This window comes from Ambystoma mexicanum, chromosome 5q (genome assembly GCF_040938575.1).
Source record: "Ambystoma mexicanum isolate Mex_15411 chromosome 5q, UKY_AmexF1_1, whole genome shotgun sequence".
In the NCBI taxonomy this organism is placed as follows: Eukaryota; Metazoa; Chordata; class Amphibia; order Caudata; family Ambystomatidae; genus Ambystoma; species Ambystoma mexicanum.
In genome coordinates, this window is record NC_090933.1 from 755,592,582 (window position 1) to 755,612,881 (window position 20,300).

Consider the following 20,300-nt stretch of genomic DNA (forward strand, 5'->3'; position numbering starts at 1 on the left):
ACAGGTAAGTAACTTGTTCCTTCTTTCTGCCCTTGTTTATGGTGTGAAAAAATGCAAGGATGGAAGCGTTTGTATGGCACTTCAAGGTTGTCTGTAGCAAGATTAACTTTACCTTAAGTTTTTGTGTGTATGTATTAGGACGTTTTCTCACAACCTGTATGCCGGCACTGCTAAAATTTCACTTTCTAATAGATTCCTTCCTCCCATGTATGCCTCGTCTGATATCTGTCTCCCAGTGTGGCTTTTCTTCGAAAACCTTTCCCCTGCCAAGGGGCACGTCATGGCTCTGCATCGGCTATGCCTGACACATCTATGGGTACCGAGCTGGACATGTCTGGCCAGTATATTTTGAGGTGTCCTGATCTTAGTTCCTTTTTGCAGTGCCCTCTGCTAGCTCCAGGAACACTTCTTCAGTAGAAGTATTTACCTTTTTTGCTTCACGCCATGCAAAATCTGCTGACAGTCTCTGGATTTAAGCCCTGTGTCGACTTTGAGCATGAAATGTCCACCTCCGACATCCACAGGATCTGCCTGTACCATCTCAGTGAAGAACAGGGCACACAGGATTGCAGGTTGTTCACTTGATGCACCCCAAGATGCTTTGAGAGCGGGCAGCAAAACTCTGCCTTTTTCTCCAAGGAAAAAGGCTGCAGATGGACCTGTGCGAGGTCAGCGGATGCGGAGCATAGAACTGAAGAACTGTCCCTGGTCCACAAGGTCAAAAACAAGTCGCAACACAAGAGGTCTTGTTCACCGAATGCTTCTTTGAAGTCATCTCTTATGACTCCTAGGAGGAACGGGCATCGCAGGTACCCTTTCCCACCCAAACCTCCACACCAGAGGAATGAGAGGCCGTTAAGCTCTCTAGTGGTGCATCTGTCTTGTATGGAGACATTTACAATGGGGAGGATAATCCCATCCCCTTCAGGCTGGAACCCTTATGCCCCATAGAAACTAGTGACTTCCCTGAAGAAGTTTAAGGGGAGGAGGGAGACTTGCTCAATCTTACTGCTGATTTGCAAGTAGTCTGAACACTTCTCCAGAGTTTGATATGCTCCTTGCACCTACCCCAGGCTTAATTTCAACGACTCCTGTTGAAGATAGTGGGAATCTTTGGGTTCCCAGTCCCTTCAAGACTTAAGATGCAGTTTGAACTTATGGATATTCTTGATGAAGGTCTGCAGAGGGAGAGCCTTCTGCCCTTAAACCTGGCAGTCGAGGCTTCAGTCCTTGAATTATTGTCAAAACAGTCTTTGGACCCAAAAGTGGAATGGGATTTGGCAAAGAAACACAGGGCGGCTCATTCTGACCTTTCTTTACACACCACCTCTGAGAGTCTGGTGTTTCCAGGCCACCACAACGAGCCTGAATACAACATCTTTCCCTTCCTTAGCACCGGGTAGGGAGAGAAAGAGACTAGGTGACTGGGGAAAAGGGTTTTTGGCTCAGGCAGCCTGGGCCAGAGGGCCGTCCATGCCTCCTGTGCCTTTTCCAAATTCTCCTTCAGACTTTTGTCTGCTGTCGCTTTGACTGCGAAGCAACTCCCTGCAGGAGATGCAAGGGAGCGCTTTGAAGCCCTGATGCAAGATGGCAAGGAGGTGTCCCATTAGATTCATCAGCCAGGCCTGGGTAGGTCCAACTGTGTGATTCGTACGATGGCTACGAGGATGGTATTCTCGAGGTGCTCATGGTTGGAGGACCTCCTGGTTTCAGCCCAGATGTCCAGGCTAAACTTGATGGCAGCAATTTGTTTGGGGCTAAAGCTGATAAGTCCCGCCAGATATTTCACTTCTCCAAGGCGACTGCAAAAAATCTGGGCCAAGTGGTTCAGCAGCAACGCCTGCAGCCCCTACAGGCAGCGGTAGTGGATTTTGCCACTGCAGCTCCAATGCCCACATGGGGGCAGAGGTGCTCCAAGAGGAGGTTTATCAGCCTCTAAAGTGCCTTCCCTAATGCCCGAGTGTGAAGCCCCTGTGAAACGGAGTTCCATCACTCATCTCCTGTGGGAAAAAAAGATTTCCCTGTGTGGTGAGAAGGGAAATCTTACCACATCCGGCACATGGGCTTTACAGGTCTTTCACCAGAGATAACATCTTACGTTTGGCTCAATACCCTCCAAACTATTCCCTGATCATGTCATTGTCTCGGGATGATAGCTCACCGGCAACGTGCTCGCCTTGGAAGCAAGACGACACGGAGCAACACAGGTTTGATCCCCATGTCCACGCTTAGGAACCTCTGGGTATTAAGCGTGTTATAAATAACCTATCATATCATGCCTCTATACTTGATACTGTTGGAGGAGGTTTGCTAGTGTCTGCTGAAGGAGGTATCACACGATAAATTTGCAGCAGAAAAAGCCAAACACACAAATGCCAAATTTCAAAGTGCACATATTCACGCAATTATATGTGGGGGGGTGAGTTGAGGGGAATTCAAAATATAAGGGTAGTATGGGGGGGTCTCCCCAACATGAAATTGCAGTGACGTGTGGGGGGTGGGGGATCAACATTTCCGTGTTCCGCTTTTTTTCCCCTAGTAATCGCACACATTCGTGAAGGGTGCCGTAGATCTAGTGCCCCGTTCAGAACTAAGGAATGGTCAGTACTCAACCTATTTTCTCACAGGAGGAGGATGGTGGCTTACGTCCCATACTAGATCTGTGGCTCTTGAACCTGTACTGTGCAAGGACAAGTTTAAGATGGTTACACTGGCTTCAATACTTCAACCCCTCAACCTGCTGTGATGGCTAGATCTACTTGATGCCTACTCCCATATACACATCCCCAAAAGCACCAGAAATACCAGAGGTTTTCAGTAGGACATTGGCCCTACCAATTCAAGGTCCTGCCATTCGGTCTATCTTCAGCACTTAGGGTCTTCAACAAGCTGCTGGCAGTGGTAGCAACTCGCCTCAGAAGAGATGTGTGTCTTTCTTTATCTGGATGACTGACTTGTGTCATGAGTAGCTAGTTTTTTGAAGAACAGTGTACTTTCCTGCATACCACACCCCACAAACAGAAATAGTCACTGCTGGGAGGAGTCCCCCTTGGCGATAAATTGGCGGTCTGAGTCAGGTTGCTGAAGGACTGGAGCATAAGTAAAAGCCTCTGTTAATTCTCAGAAGGCAGCTTGCACTTCTGTCGACCGATGAAAGCTAGTTTTCTGGCCTGTTAACGAAGTTAGCAGAGCCAAAATGAGGGAGAAGGGTCTGATAAAATGCATTTAAAGATTGCTGAAGCCAGGGAAGAAATGCAGGGCTTTTACTCTGGTAGGTGAGGGCCACTCCAAGACGGCCTGTACCTTGATGTTACTCATTTGCATCCCACAAGGAGTCAAAAGGAAACCCAGGAACTTGACCTGTGTTAAATGGAAGTCCTTTTTTACCCCAACTTGGTGTATAATCTGTGTTCCCTGATGCACGCAGTAGCATGGTGCGCACATGCTGTGACAATGTGGTTCAGTAAATAAGGATTTCATCCAAGTACACCACGGCACACCTATGCAGGGGGTCATTGAAGATCTTGGTGATGAAATACTAGAAGGTGGCCGGGCATTGCTGAGACCGAAGGGCATGACTAGGTGCTCAAATAGCCCATAACTGGTGCAGTAGACTGTCTTCTATTCATCCCCTTGGGTGAACACATAGCAGGTGTACACCCCCCTCAGGATCAGCTTCATGAAAATGGTGGCTGAACGAAGCTGGTCCAATAGTACGTAAATAAGGGGAAGCCGATACTGGTTTTTTACAGTGACTCCATTGGGCGCTCTATAATCAATGCAGGGCCGGAGGTCACCTTCTTAAAGAACAAGCATTGAGGGGCTGAACCTGAGCACCCATAAAAAACATTAACACCAAATTCAAGTACCAAGCCAAATGAATAAACTGGCATGGGGGAAACTGATGACACAATCCATTCAATTACTGCATGACGTTTGTCCTCCACCTCATCCTTTCCAAGGCAGAGATACGATTTCAATCAGCTGAACCCGGTGCAAGCCCTAAGCTACTACACCTCTCAGATGAGGGAGACCAGGAACAATGAGCATCTTTTTGCTGGTTATGCTGATGTCCCTGCTGGCAGAGCTGTGACCAAATGGACCCTTTCAAGTTGGCTGGTAGGTTTTTGCTGAATATCTCGGTACTCATTCCACCAGAGGGTTGGCTGCCACTTCAGATCTGCAACGCGGAGTCCCTGTTCTGGATATTTGCTAGGTGGCTACGTGGGTATCTATGCACATGTTTGCAAAGCATTACTACTTGGATTCTCAATCAGACAGGATACATGTTTTAGAATAGCGGTCCTGCAGAGTTTTCTGGTTTAGGTTGTGTCCTTGCTCTCATCCATCCTCCAGATCAAAGAACTCCTATGGGAGTCCATCGTAGATGAGGAATCTCATGGAGCAGCTACCCAGCATGCAGCAAGCCACCCCACAAACTTGTGCCTCTGGAGCTGTGTTTTTCTCACCAAGAATGCCTGTGATTCTTGTCCTGGACACTGTTATGTCTTTCACTAACTCACACAAGTGTGGAACCTGGGTGTACCTTTGCCATACCTTTGCCATCCTGCCTCTATGCCGATCATATCCCTTCTCTTTAATCCATATCCATGTTATTGGTACATTCGAATCCTGGTGCATTTTTAATATCTCTGTACCCTCATTTTACACTACATTCTGTGTTTCTGGCAAATTTGAATCCTAGTGTGTTGTTTAACAACTCTTCACCCCCATGTGTTTCTATTACATCTGTTTTCTCACGTTTTGGGCTACTAGGCCGCTTGGTGAATTTGTGCTCATGTTGCACAGTCTCTCCTCTAGCTTACATCCTTATCTCTTTGCCACCTCCATGGTACTCACTATCTTGCTTATCTATTCTAACTGCTATAGTATCACCTATCCTCCTTCTGTGATGAAGTCTCGAAGGAAAAAGTTTTACATCCTGACCACTAACAACAGACAACACATTGCAGAGACCTATGTCACTCATAACCTCTTTTCTGTCCCCTCTACAGATCTTCTGACTCCTCATCTTGTCTCTACCCTCTCTCCTCTCACATCTTCACCCATTAATGGGTGCACAAGATGTGAAGTACCCTTGGCAGGCTTCTCAACATCCAGGTGTATCATTCATGTCTATCGCAATGGCACTATCATGGCTCAGGGTCCTCAACTCAACCTCCTCCTCTTCGACTTGCGCTTGCCGTCCCTCATGAACTTCCTTCCTACACCTGCTACTCCTTCTCTCTGTCAATCCTCCTTGTGTATAGGCGTGTTATAAATGCCATATTATATCGTATCATCTCCTCCAAATAGGTCTCCCCCCTGTTCTTCCAGAACTGTTAAGGACAATATTGACTCCCTTGCCCCCTGCACTTGCTTATTTCTGCAATCACTCTCTTGCTAATGGGTCTTCCCCTCTTCCCTCAAGCACTCTTTTGTGCCCCTTCCTGAAAAAACCTACTGTCAACCTCTCGTGTCCAGCTAACTACCGCCCCATCTCTATCCCCCCTTCCTTGGAAAACTCTTGGATAAGCTGGTCTTCCCCCAACTGACCCAGTATACTGAGCTTGTTGGTTGCCTGCATGACCATCAATCTGGATTCCGAGCATCCAGAGGCACGGAAAGTGCTCTCCTGAACATCCGTAAAGAACTGCTTGCATCTCTTGACTCAAACTCTTCAGCTGCTCTCATTCTACTCTATCTCTCCTCTGTATTTGATACAGTCAACCACGCCATCCTCATAAAATAGCTCCACGATACCCTTGGTATCTCGGAGCGGGCACTGGACTGGCTGACCTCCTTCCTCACTGACTGCCCCTGTCGGGTTATCTGGACTCTTTCTCCTCTCCCACCTCTATCTCCAACTGTGGCGTTACCCAGGGCCCAAACTTTCACCCTGTCTTTTTAACATATATTTTGCTTTACTGGCACACCTAATTTCCACTTTCCCCCCTTACTTAGTGCTATGCAGATGACACACAAATCTTCTTCAAACTTCCCTCTGACCCTCTCCTTACTTCCTCCATCATTCCTGACTGCCTATCTGCCATCCAGTCCTGGTGTGTCTCCAATTATCTCTGCCTAAACACCAGCAAGACTGATATGCTTCCCATTAGGACTCCTGCTCCCTCTTTCTTCCCTTCACTCTGGCCACCCTCTATGGGCTCTCCCCCTTCTTCATCTGAAGCCAGAAACCTTGGAGTCATCTTCGATTTCTCCCGTTCCTTCCTCCCTCACATCCTGGACCTTGCCAAGAAAGGCCACTTTCAACTCTACCTCCTTAAAGGAATCCTTCATTTCTTCACTTTCCCCCAGAAGCTCAATGTCTCTAGAGCTGTGGTACACTCCAGATTGGACTACTGCAACAGCCTCTTCCTTAATCTACCCTCATCCTCTCTACGTCCCCTCCAGCTTATCCAGAATAGGGCTGCAAGACTTATCCATGGCCTCAAGCCCAGGGACAGCATCTCTCAAGCCCTAAAATCTCTCCACTGACTCCCAGTTACTGCAAGGATCAAATTCAAATCCCTTTGCATCATACATAAGGCTGTCTGGGGCTGGTGACCACGCTATCTCCAACTGGCTCTCACCAAATACTCTCCCTCCGGATCTTTATGCTCCTCCGGCGCCAACTCTCTGCGTGTCAAACACTTCTCTAAACAGCGTGCTTGCGGCCGATCTCTTTCCTCGGCTGGCTCTCTTCTCTAGAACATCGTCCCCTTTCTCTCCGTCTTGAGCCGGATCTTCTCAAATTCCAGAAGCTCCTCAAGACTTTCCTTTTCACCTCCTCCTTACCCTCTTTCCTTCCGTTGCTAAACCCCACAGTCGCTGATATTGGTTACCAGGGCCCTTATGTGTACTTCTGGGTCCTGGCTCCCCCACCCACCCCAATCTCATTCAGCTTCCACCCAATCCCAGCAATTGCCTTTGGGCGCCCACTGCCCTGTACTGTCTCACAGGCCTGCACTTATTGTATTGGCAGATGACCTCTTTTACCAGGTTATCTCTGCTAGGCACTTAACAACTGCTTGCAACTTAATCCCTAGCACTTCCCTCAAAGGACCTCCTAGCACTTACCCGCCTCCCCCACCCCTTCTCTCTTCGCTCCACTTGCACACTCTGAATGCTCACAAGGACTAGTAGGACCACCTCTTTCTTTCTTTTCCTTGTTATTGTATTTACCTTCATTCCCATGTTTCCTCCTGTTGCCCTATGGGTGCTTTGAAACACAATTTACTTGATGTGTAAGCGCCTTACACATGCACAATAAATAAATAAATAAGGAAGAAATCCATTAGAAGAACAAATTAATTATCTCGTGTTCATTTTGGTGAATGTTCCTCTCACAAATTCCTCATCGCTCTCCCAAACTGCCCCACTTAGCAGATAGCTAGTACACCTTGGTTCTGCGTTCCCTCAGCATCAGAGTGCTAGGGAAAAGGGTTGGCAATAAGGTCACGGGGCACGGCGCATCAATATATACTGGTCCTTTCCGGTGCGGGTGCATTGTGTCATGGTGTTCTCCAACCCCTGGCAGTGGAAACATTTCCCTAGAGCAGCTGCGCTGGGTGGTAGATATCATAGAGGAGCAATCCTTCGGAGGTACATCCATCAGAAAGAACATTACCGAGAGGTAAGTCATTTGTTTATCACATCGATGTCATTTGCCCAATAGGTGTGGGCCATGAAATTAAAACATGTTTTGCTTCCCCAAAGCTGTTTCACAATCACAGCAGTAGAGGAGTGACAGACATTTAAATTGTTGGTATGTATGTGCTTGCTATGCCTTTAGACTCACTATAGAGTGTTGTTAGAGAGTTTAGTCCTTTGTCACTGTTGTTGCCACTACTAGTCTTCTTACTTATTTCAACACTGTTGACACTGTTGCAATTTTTCCTGCATAGTTCTCATTTCACCTGGATCATAATACAGATTTGTTACACAGTGAAAAGAATACACAGTGATCAGAATACACATTTGTTACACAGTGAAAACAAAAAAAAAGTAGAATCATTGCCTCACATGTTTCAAACGTTTTTCTTTCACCTTCTTTATCAGGTTTGTAACTTGCCTGTTTTGTTAGAATGTGTTGATGCTTTCTCTTGAAAATAAGGCTGTTAAGGCATGGTACACTCCAGACCAGCACTCTTTCTACTGGCCGGGGATGCAGCGCACAGTTAAAACACTTTTATTTTATTTATTACGAATTCAGTTTCAGAAGGCACCCAACCCGTCTCATACCCACCTTTACAAACACCCCGGGTCACAATGGACCATGAACCAGGCCGGTGTGTAATAATACAATATTTATTCGTTTTTAAATTCCAATGAAAATCACACACATTTAATATAGGGCAGCAATCACCAGTGTGGTGATAATCGCACTGTAATTTGATAGAATACACTCAGCTTGACCTTGTTACATAAGATATATAATGCACAATTGAATACAGGCAAGATTTCTTTGGAAGGTATTTTCTGATAGCACCACAGTTACTATTTCCCCATGCAACGCTCCCACAAACCCCTGTTAACCTAAATTTGTGTGGGTAGAAAGGAGTAGCAAGTAGTCATGTATAGTAGGCAACAAACAGAATGCAAATCCGACCTTCCCCCTCTGAATGGGAGGCAAAATTGGATGGAAACCTTTGAAATTGAGCAAAATAGCACTCAGAATTACTAAATACGTGTTTTACATGTGCAGTTGAATGAATGAGGTAGAATTAGTATAGCAGTATCAGAGATGTAAGAACACTAGCAAACTACAAGGCAATGTACTAACAACGGCATACAGTTCGGAAAATCAACTCGGGAAGGAAAAACACAGTTCAGCCAAATCACACGTGGAGAAATTGCATTTGCTTATTTTCACGGGTTTAAAATGACAAAACAGCTTGAAAAATGGGTTAAACAGACAAAATCGGAATGCGGTTTTGATGCTAAAGGGACAAAGGTACATCACAGGTATAATATGGAAATGAAAGAGTAACTCTGGAGGGACGACAGTATGAGATTCTTAACGGGAAAGGAAGCTCGGTTTTTAAAAGGGAATAGTATAACGTGACAACTCGGTTTGAAAAGGAAATGACACGTTTTACTGAGACTAGATTTTAGTGGCTAGAATAGAGGTAGTACTAAGGACTTACACAAGGATTGAAATGAGTTGGAAATAATGGCGCTAACACTTGGAGATCACTACAGAGTTTCCTAAAAACAAGGTACACAGAGGATTCTGACAGTTTTAAGGATTTTTGCTAGGGCAGTTATAGGATCTCTATCGTATTGGACCCAATATAAGGTAACAAAGCAAGGGATGCAGTTTGTGGTTACTGGGGAAGGGAAATACTCACAATAGGCACTTGAGAGGGGTAGCTTGGACAGCAGACCGGGTTTCTGGACAGCGAGGCAAGATATGGTCACTGCACACAGCGGCAGGTTCTCCTAGAAGGAGACAGCTGGGCCTGGTCTGGTCACTAGATAGCGAGGTGCATCAGCTGGGCTCTCCTTGGATTTTTGTGGGGTTTTTCTAGGTCATTGGTTCTGCCTGGATAGGGTCAGCTAGCTCTGGCCTGGAAGTGGAATCTGGAATCTTGCAGGGTGAATTTGGAATGTCTGGATCTCTGGATGTGCTGGAGCTGGAAAAGTCAGAAGAGTGTGTCAAGCTCCCTATGCCTCCCCTTTATATAAAGAGCATGACATCAGAAGATTTTACTATGGGGCTGACTCCAACTAGACACATGCTGATCCAAATCCCAAGACAGTGCGATGCTGTTTAGTCATTCTGGCAATATTTCACCATTTCCATGGAAAATAGTTCACATAAAATTCTACCATTTTATATATGTTTACATATTATCACTGGTCATGTTCTCATTAATTTTCAAAGTTGTACCATGTATGTTTTCCCCAGAATTCGCATTGTTCTGGCGTTTGCATTCCCAACATGCTAGAAAAACCTATGTCTTATTTTAATGGCACAAACATGACATTTAAATGGTCATAATTTCACATTAATATGTCTTTTGATAACTGAAATACATGACACAAACTGAATAGTCTCTGAAATCAACTGGGCTGGCTTTGTTTTCCAAATATGGGCATTCCTTTCCAGGCCATAGCCAAATGTCAGGTTCTGGTCAGTTTAGCCCAGTGTTGTCGTGGATTCGCCTTTGAAGTCCTTCAGTTTCAGTTGTGGGGAGGTGTCACCAGGAATTCACACCTATGTGCCCTGGCAGTCCATTGTCTAATGCTGGAGCAGTACCGCTTCGTCTGACGAGGAGGCTAGATTCTCCCCCTTGGCCCATTCATAATTTCCAGGGGCTTGTCTACTTGGGGGAAGTGATCCCTTTGAAGCCAGGGCCTGCAAAACCTGTTCTGGTGGACTCACAGTAATCTTATTTATTTATTTATTTTTCTTTCTCTTAACCAAAAAGCAAGTCTTTTGGAAATAAATCTCCTATATATATTTTAAAGCAAATCCCCATCACATTTCTATGCAATCACAAAGCCTTAGTTTAACATTTAACTTTTAAAAAGGCATTGTCTTGTTTGGCAAAAGCACCATTTTACACGTGGGTTAATGTTCCCTGGATGTCACTTTACAAATGCGATTTTTCCTCACATTTGTATGCTGGGCATTTCCATGGCCCTAGTCAATTTCTACTACACAGGAATCTGTTCAATGCAAGGGTCCTTTGAAACTGACAATAGCAAAGAGAGAGGGCTTCTTGTGAAGAGGTTGCCTGTGTTATTTTGTTGCAAAAAGTAAAGCTTTTGCCATACGGCTTAGAGTGAAGTTCTCTGCTATTTCACAGATTGTGCCTTACACAACATGCCATTCAGAGAGGAATGCCCCCATTTGCTGGTGTACACCCTGAATATGGGTGTACATGAATGTCTTTTACTGGAACCAAACTGGGTAATGTTGAAAAGATGAAAAGGGCATCAGTGCGCATTCATTTTAAATGCAGAACATTTTCTTTTTCGGTGGGAAGTTTTGAGCTGTCAGCATAGCAGTGCTGCCTTTGAATTATTTTCTTTGGTGCACATAAAGAAAACACTGGCAACCATTCTCGAGGTGTTCCATGTTCCATCTCGCCCCATATGTGCATGGCAACAACAGCGCAGCCATTATTTTTGTAACTGCAAAGCGCAGTTTTAATGTAAGGGAATAGCGTTCAGCAGAGCCAGCGCAGCCATTCTTCTTGTAACGGCTGAAAATGTAGTTTGGTGATGTGGGGGAGTTCTGCTGGACTGATAAATGTACCCCACAAGACCCAAGTGGGCTAGCGTTTGTGTCGATTTGAAAATTGTAACAATGTGGAGTTAGAGTGGGGATGTGTGGTGCCAGAATGAAAAAATAGTTTGTCAATGAAAATCGATGTGAAGTACGGGATGCACACACGGTGGTGAGGCTGTGTGTTAACATCAGAATATAATTGTGCTCATTAATGCACAGAACAGGGCTGTATATATCCTCATTATGTTTATTCGCCCGTTGTTCCATGTTACAGAGGGCAAGGCTGTGCTACTTGTAGGTCATCAGAGATGTTTTATTTGTAACCCTTTATTTTAGCTTCCTTCAGATTGTTGGTTACTGAACAATGTAACGCTCAAGAACTTGTGGAAAACTCATTGGGCCTCATTCCTAGTTTGGCAATTATTCTGCCAAATGAACACCAAAATCACTTACCGTTACCGCCACTTGGTCCTGTGGGTTTACAAGTGCTAGTAGTGCATGTTAGTGCCCATTTTTGGCGTCCCTAGCACTCCATAGGTTTTTAGGTGGAATTCCGCAGGCGGTAATTTAAAGTGGAGAATTTACCTGCAGTAATTCCAATAACACCCAAAAAAGTGGCACTAACAGAATTCCCACCACTTTTTTTACTGCTCTGCCAAACTCAGCATGAGGCCCATTGTCAGTTAAATCTCCAGTGTTTTAACAGAATCAATCACCATATTAGTGATGGATTACTTCCCAAAATAACTGTGTAGTTTGTTATCTTTAAGCATATATCCTGACGTTATTAGTCAATATGCCTTTTAGTGTATATATATTTGCATAGACAGCAATGTATTTTAACGGTATATGTAATCTGCTCTGCTACTTCCTTAATAGCTCTCTGAAAAAGAAGACACTCTATTACAGCTAAACTCGACTCTGACACAGTATCAGTCTACTCATGGCCATGCCAATGAAGAATTTGATGCACAGGCTTTCCAAACTCAATATTTTCAGGAGGTAAGAAGCACGAGTGGCCTTATGTGTTGGAAGGAGGGTTCAAACTGTTTTTGAAATATGACTTTATTCTTGAAAACCAACAATACGTATTCAAAACGTGACTAGAGATAATTCTTGCACCCAATGATTTTGTAACGGCCTTCTTAGGCTGTCTCACCAAAACAGCTACTGGTAACCCATTGCCTAACAAGCATGCAGAAGATACTCCAGATGCAAAAAAAAGCATTACTGTGTCTGAATATAAACTTTCTCATTCTCACCAAGGTTGTGGAAAGTATATCTCAAATATTGGAGATGCACAATGGTAAGTTTCCATATGGAGCTTCATGCTAGATTCTTCCTGGTTGCAAAATTAGGTGTTATTATCCCAGTAAATGATACTTGGTGTAACAACCTTGGAAGGATGAAAGGCTGGGTTGCTCTTGCAGGCTTAATACAGTTCTCATAGGCAAGTACTTCATTTAGCTATATAAACTGCAACACAGAACCCTTGATCCAAATGGCCACCGGAAATACAGATGCTGTGTTGTAGTGTTTCAAAAAAGGTAATTAAAAGTGTCACTAATCTTGGAAAAGGCTTTTACAACTAAAAATGCTTACTTTGCTATAAGAGTTAACTAGAACAATGCAACATAAAAGCAGTAAAGAAAATTACCCTCACTCATAAAGATAAAAACATCTTAAGAAAAGAAGGCACACCTCCAATACGTCCTTGGCTTCCCTTATAAATGTGAACATCCCCCCTTCCTCCTGATCCTGTTTAGCTGCTTTTCTAAAGATACTTGCACCCTCACTATTCATTTATACTCCCCACATTCTCACATACCATTATTCAACACCTCCATCACTAAAACCATATATTATATGGTATGCTCGCCTCTCCCTAATCTAAGCCTGAATGATATGCAATGCTATTTATGATGCGTCAGTACACAAGTTTTTCTAGGTGCGGCAAGACAGGGGGGGGGGGGGAGACAGAGGGAGGACAAAACAAAACAACAATTTTACTAGACCTTGTGTCATTCAGATCGCGCAAGTGCGGGGAAGGGAAAGAGGAGAAGTTCCAAAAAGTGTGGGTGGGAGGTGGGAGGATGGAGAAGTGCAGGTAAACAAATGTACAGCCAGCTGGTGGCTACATGCAGGTAAAGGAAAGTTCAGCCAACGGGTGGCTCTTAAGCACTGTAGGAGCCAAGAGGCAGTGCGAGGTGCAACTGGAAATGCAGGGACCTGGGCCCAAGTTCAAAGGGCGGCTAGGTGACCAGTGCGTGGACCAGACAGGTCATCAGCATAGGAGAGGAAGAGAGAAAGCAGAAGCGAAGGGGGAAGGACTGGTGTTGCTTCCGGAGCCAGAGGTGTGTCTGCTCAGGTTTGGGAGAGGCAGGGAGGCTGGGTTACACTGCTTTGGCGAAAGTCTGTACACAGATTCCATCTTTTTCAATTCCTTTAATTTACATACTACATTATTGTTAAAACACTTGATTTGGCAGAACTGTGGAATCAAATGCAATATTGTTGATGATTTGGGGGTTTTACAGCCCATTATTTTGATTTGAACTATGACTATTCTTGTTTCAGTAAGATAATTTTAAACTCTGTAAAAACATCTACTGTACATTTTGTATTTTTCTGTTATAACCACATATTGCAATTAAATTGCATCTTTGTAATTGAAAAAAAGATTTTATTTGTATAACATTGAATTTTAGTTTTTAAATGACAATTACTTTTGGTTACATAGTCAATGTAATTCTTTGTATTATTAAATACTTGTCAACACAACAGATTTCAAAGATTAAAACATCTGTGTTCCATAGAGAAGCAAGTAGGGGTTGATCATCTCTTCAAGGACTGTGACATCTGCTTGTCTCAGTCTAGCAATTGACAGAGTGCAAAATACCAACATTTTTCACAGCCTCCCTTAATAGGTGTCTCTTTATGTGTTCCATCTTTGGTTTGGTCTTACTTGCCGCTTTGCCCAGCATTTTTACAAGTGGCACACTGCAAACCGGCATGGTCTAAGATAATGCGTGTAATTTTATTTTCAGGATTCCTATGGGCTCCCTTTCCTCATGAGTCGAGCTGTAAATCCTATTTCATCCTGTTTCAGAAGAAGATTGAAAACTGCCCTCTTCCAGAAATATGATGGTGCCTGTTTCCGAGCCATTCAGACGATGGAAGAACTTACAGTAGCAAGTCATTAGCAAATTGACAGTAATAAATAGGCCCGAAAATTGATGACCAACCTGAGGCAAAAACGTAGAAAGCTGTTAAATGGTTACGACTGAAGAACAAATTACTTGCCTGTCAGTTTTACCGACCCTGTCCCCATTCCAAATGAGGCAGCAGCTTAATGGCACCCTGTCTGAGAAGCTGATGGACCCCCACAACAGGCGGTGATCCAGTGGAAAGGAAAGGGGGTAGTCGGTTGGGCATTGAATAAACTGGAGGCAGTAATCCTGTGTAACAACTTGTAGAGTCCAATTGTCCATGGTGGTGAAATGCCTCGAACGAAGAGGGTCTGCCTCCCACTCCAGGCATCATCAGTTGGAACCATTCCGAATCAAAGTGGCTTTGCAGTTGGGACAGCTGAGGGAACAATTAAGGCAGCAAATCCCCCTCTTTGCGCTGCATTGCCTCTACCCTGGTTGGCTGGGTGAGGCGTTTGCATGGAGGCGCATGACCCCTGCCTCAATGGTCAAAGGATTGGTAGTTGCGAATGGCACACCCTCCCGGAACAGATGTGGATGACTGCTGGACAGCTCATCCAAGAACTTAGCTGAAATGACATCCAAGGAAGATATTTATTATTCTAAGGATTCCTTTTACAGAAGAATCACTCTAATTTAATACGCTCCTATTCCCCCACCAATGCATTCACCCCACCACACAATCTGGGGAAAAGAAACAGGCTGTTTTAATGAGAATACTTACTTTTATCTCAAATGAAAAATTAAGGAATTAAAGGTGTTCCCTTAACTTTTAATGGTCGCCTACAACATATCCTATTAATACAGGCAGCTTGTCTACAGAAAGGAAAATGCAACCGTTTTGTTATTTTCTCAGTAATTATGTCATTCAAGTTTGCACAAACATAATACATAGAAAAACAAATATGGTTATTCTAAACAATAAGCAAATACTTATATGTTACTTTGTAGATGTAAATTGATATTTATTTTCATAAAAGTTGATTCCCATAGACTACAGTATGCAATTGTAGTTCTTTACTTGAAAACGTCCTCCCTTTAAATCAAGAGGTGAAGCAGTTCTCAAAATCAAATTGAAAACAATTTAATTCATTTTTTTGAAACGATTAGTGTTGGCGTCATAGAAAGATATTTATTCACTGTACACTATAGTTCTCTGATTTCTTTGCTAATTCAAATTTAAAAGGTTGTTCACAATCTGTGAGAAACTTTGAGTTCTTAGTTTGTGAATACATACGCTTGGATATCTTTTGTGGTGCTGAATTATTTGCCAATCATTTCAATGGCTTGGGTTCGGGAATTCTGTTTATTTTTGGATGCACTGACAGCAGAGTTTAACTCTCTCAGTATTCTCAAGGAATCTTGTTCACCCTCACAACAGCCCAGGTCCATTTGTTTGTGAAGGTTTGACTTAATTTACTTTGTCATCTATGGCCGACACCAACCACAAGGCTTGTTATTCCACATTTCATTTTGGGATGTCTTAGGCCTCCAGAAATCCCACATTCCTGCAAAAAAGCCTTGTTATGGTGAAGCTAGCCAAAATTTAGATGTTAATCAATTTTAATAAAAAATCAAGACACACCTGCCATGTTTAGTTTTACCCCTTGTAGTGAAATAGTTTGTATACAGGGTTCCCCCAACATAGTTTTAATTACTATCTGGGATTGTATGAGTTCTCAGGACATTTGTCTGTATAGTCTGGTATCATTGTACTCCCTTTTTGTTTGCCTTTCAAAGACCCTGGACAGTTAGAGACATTAAGTGGATTCAGGCAGAACTGCCAGGTAATCTCTTCCTTTCAGTCTGTCCACCTGCTCCTAGAATTCCACTCATGTATTCTGTTGCTGTCTTGGGGGAAGACCTGTGAATTCAGTCCCATCTGGAAAGGGATATGTTACATGTGCTACTTCCAGTTGGAGCCTCAATCCCCTTCACTCCTGTCCAAAGGGTTCTCTTGCTTTTCTTCTTTCCCAAAACACTCTCCTTCCTATGTGTGTGAGCTTAAATACCCAGCAAAATGTCAACCATGCAGAATGATCTGACCCTGCTTATTTGGATTTGACTGAGGCTGTGATAGGTTTGTCACAGAATGTATTAATTACTTATACATCTTAATATATCATTTTTATATGAGTGTAATCCCATTTTCCACGGAATCTAAATCTCAATGTTTTTGGATCGAACCAAGGGTTCCTAAGGCATAGCTGAAAATCAAGTTCTTATGTTTAATTCAAATGCTTCTCTTTAAAGCTGAACTTGTGTCAAACATTCTTGCTTATTTGCATTTATGTGTGGGCTGAATCAATACAACTAGAACATCTGCTGCTATGAAGACAGAACCATTTTATTTAACACAAATTGGTAAGCCAATCGTTATGGTGCTGCCTAATGTTCTGCCAAGGCGAGGGGGTCAGGGCCTGTTCAAGGCATCTGCTTTTAGGAATTCACGTGCTGATCCACCAGACACTGAACTTTTTGACCTTCCAATTAACTTAAAAGGGCAAGTCCATAGATTTGGTCTGAATCCGCAATATATAGCTTACCTTCAGTGTATTTTTTGTAATTTGGAAACAAAGCTTTTATATTCAAGTAAACAATAACCTTTTTAATGCCTTGATCAAAATGAACAAGATGGGGTCTAGAAATTCCTGCTTCCAAGAAGGCTGCCAATTGCACAAACAAACAGTTTCAGTTGAACTGAAGATCACAGCTAAAGGTTCACAGAATGTAAAAGCTACATGAGCTATATTTTGTCCCATGTAATAGAAACGCAACATAGTAATTACAATTTGGACAACCAACTTCACGGCAAATGCATATAACATCAAAACTGCCTCTTAGGTCAGTGTTAATGTAAGCCAGAGAGAGTCCAACTCCTCATGTGTGTATATCTAGCATTGCATTTGGCTGCTATTGTGAACAGAGTTGCAAAGTTACACATATCTTCAGATGTAATTTTTCCGCCAGCTTAAGTTTCGGCTACAAATACCATTCATTCATGGCTAAGTCTTACTCATGGCGAAAAAAACATGAAATGATGTGCTGCGTACATGTGCAGATCTGTGATAACAGACATGCACATTGTCTTAGCACAATATGTAATCATACTATATAATAAAAGGGCAGATGTATGTTTGTCCGAAGACGACATGCATCTGCTTTACCTGTTACCGCCGCTAGAGGGAGCTGTTGCCTCCTGCATACAATAATAAAGTTAATCTTCCAGGAGAACAACATGTGTATTACAAGAATGATAATATACCATTAGCTGCAGAAAAGGCCCAAGACAGGGATACCACTTTAACAGCATACTTTAAGTTTTATACACAAAGGAAATATATACATAAAAAAAAAATATACATTGAAATTCATTTGATTAAGCACTTTTTCTCCAACAAAATAAATTACTTTTTTTCCCCAATACAGAGGGCTTCTGTAAATACAGTACACAGGCTGTTCCACTATTATGATAATAAACAACCCTCCTCTCTGTGTATCAGAATATGAAACACTTTTTTTCATTTTCTTAATTTTCCTTCTTGATTCATCTTCTAGAATGTTGCACTGGGACACCTGGCATTTGTCTCTTGGGCTTGGTAACAGAAAAGATGAACAAAGAAACAACACTAGAAATATACACATAAGAGAAGTTGTTGGAGTCTTGAGGCCTCATTACAAGTCCAGTCGTAACACTTTTCCGGTGCCTGATATTCTGGTGCCACTGGGATATTACAAGTCCCGGCGCCGGAAGATGTTGTTCCCCATTCCCGTGGAGTCCCATAAGACTCCATGGGAGTGGGGAGACTGAAACACTGGCACCATTGTCAACTGTGCTGGTGCTTCTGTGACAAGTCTGCCTACAGGGACCATTGCGCCCGGCAGGCCAGACATGCCTGGCGCAATGGCCTCCGCTAGCAGACTTGGATTGTGGTGGTCTGGAAAGGGTGCCGGTACTTTGCTACCAGCACCCTGCTTTCCGGACCGCCACACTTGTAATGAGGCAATTGGTCTTTTTTTGGTCTTTCTCTCTGGCTTATGTTAACTCAGACTTAGCAGCAGTTTTGACATTATAAGCATTTGTTGTGAAGTTGGTTGATTAAATTGTAATTAACATGCTGTGTTTCACTCTGGGAGTGGTGAAGGGTTTACACCTTGAGTGCTATGAATGTATGTGAGATCTATGTAATAATATGTATAATGTCTTTCTGTTTTTTCAGACTTCTGTGGATTGACTATTAATTTTATGAATTGTAACATGTCATTAAGATGATAAAAATTGATTTTTCTAATGCTTCTTAATCTGCTTAGACTCGCATGCTGTGCATTAGTCCAACATCAAATGGTAATCGCGGAGTATTGCATCTTTTTTTCGAGGATCGAAAGGGGACGTCGACATAGGCATGACTGTAACACTAACCCTAACGTGACATGTAGTGTACCGAAAATCCCTCACGCACCGAGGTCCCTCAGATTGTTTTTTTCCGCCCAACTAGTTGGTCGACTCATGCGGAGCTCGTAAGAGTTAATATTACAAATTATTTAATTGTCCCACGACCGATGGTCATCTAGTCTTTGACTCTTCTCTTCAATGACTACTTCGTGGACTCCTGCGCCGAAGACATCGACTGCTGTTCATCGATTGGTGTTTTGCTTGACGCCTTTCGACCGCGCAGACTCGGCCCTCCGGCCAGACCCTTATAGTAGGGAGAGTGGGGCCCTGGGTTGATTCTGAGAATGCATTTCCTTTTCCCCTCTCCTACCCTTTCTGTTCTGGTTGCCGCCTTTTACCTCTGCTATGGAGAGAACTCCATTTAACTTTCGGCCGTCGTGCAACGGAAAATATCGTTGGAAGGACACCCATCGCAAATGCAATAGGTGCTTACCTCATGACCACGACAAGCGATCCTGTAAGTCCTGCAAACTCTTTCATCCTAAGATGTTGAAAGCTAGGCGGACAAATCGGTGGGTGGCCTACGCAATGCAGGCCGAAAGTGCTTCCCCCATTGGTACCGTCGCCTCAAATGATGAGGACTCTAGCGGCAGCCATGGCTCAGATGTGGTGACCATAGACCTTTCGGCGGAACTCTCTGGTTCCTAGTTGCCTGGCCCCGGCCCCAATAGGCAGACCACCGGTACTGCTATGGGAAGTTCACAACCCGTCAATAGGGGTACACATGCACCACCCAGGTGAACCGGGATTACCGACCCAGCCCTTTAAGATGAGGTAGCAATACTTTGAGATGAATGGGGATGCAGAAGATACTCAAACATCAATAATCAGACTAACTCAGAAAGTTGGCAAAGGTTTTGACTGTTTTAATGTCAATTATCTAAAACAGGGAGTACAACGGACATCAACGGACGTCTCACAGCATGATCTCGAAGCATTTCATAAAAAACGTTACTTTTGCCATCCTACTTGGCAAACTACAAAAACCTATTGGAGAAAATTATATTGTCTAGTTATACGTTCCATACTTGTCTAAGAGAATGATAGGGTATTTAAAGTCAGGTGGGGCATGTAAACCCATCCCCCAAACAGGTCACTATGAACATCATCAATTACACAATGTCCCATTGGTTACACAAACTATAGGTCTCTTTACTACGTGGCCCTCTATAACTGGTTGGCACTCTTACATCCATCAGTACTCTTCCACCTATGCCAGCAGCACGCAGGCTGCTCTCCAGGTGCTGGTGGGTTGGTCTTGACCATAGCTTCCCACCAATTAGCATATCATCTATCATCACCTCACTGGTCTGCACGTCAATTCGTTATTGTCCTTTTTCACTCCTCCACGTGACTGAAGACCATGAATTTGAGCTCTTGGTGTATTTAAGACCTC

At 43.5% G+C, this 20,300-nt stretch overlaps 1 protein-coding gene and 1 long non-coding RNA gene across 4 annotated transcripts in view; one reads left to right on the plus strand and one right to left on the minus strand.

Moving 5' to 3' along the window:
- The window catches only part of LOC138497642 (polyamine-modulated factor 1-binding protein 1-like), a 2,990,269-nt gene that overhangs the window by 1,291,458 nt on the left and 1,678,511 nt on the right, over positions 1–20,300 (plus strand). For all 3 annotated transcript variants that reach the window (XM_069621239.1, XM_069621237.1, XM_069621238.1), the window contains one exon: positions 12,122–12,244. In XM_069621239.1, coding sequence (XP_069477340.1) covers positions 12,122–12,244 — 123 coding nt within the window. The remainder of the gene's footprint in view (positions 1–12,121; positions 12,245–20,300) is intronic.
- The window catches only part of LOC138497644 (uncharacterized), a 139,890-nt gene continuing 133,494 nt past the window's right edge, over positions 13,905–20,300 (minus strand). The window contains exon 2 of the long non-coding RNA XR_011278625.1: positions 13,905–15,020. This is a non-coding gene — a long non-coding RNA (uncharacterized lncRNA). The remainder of the gene's footprint in view (positions 15,021–20,300) is intronic.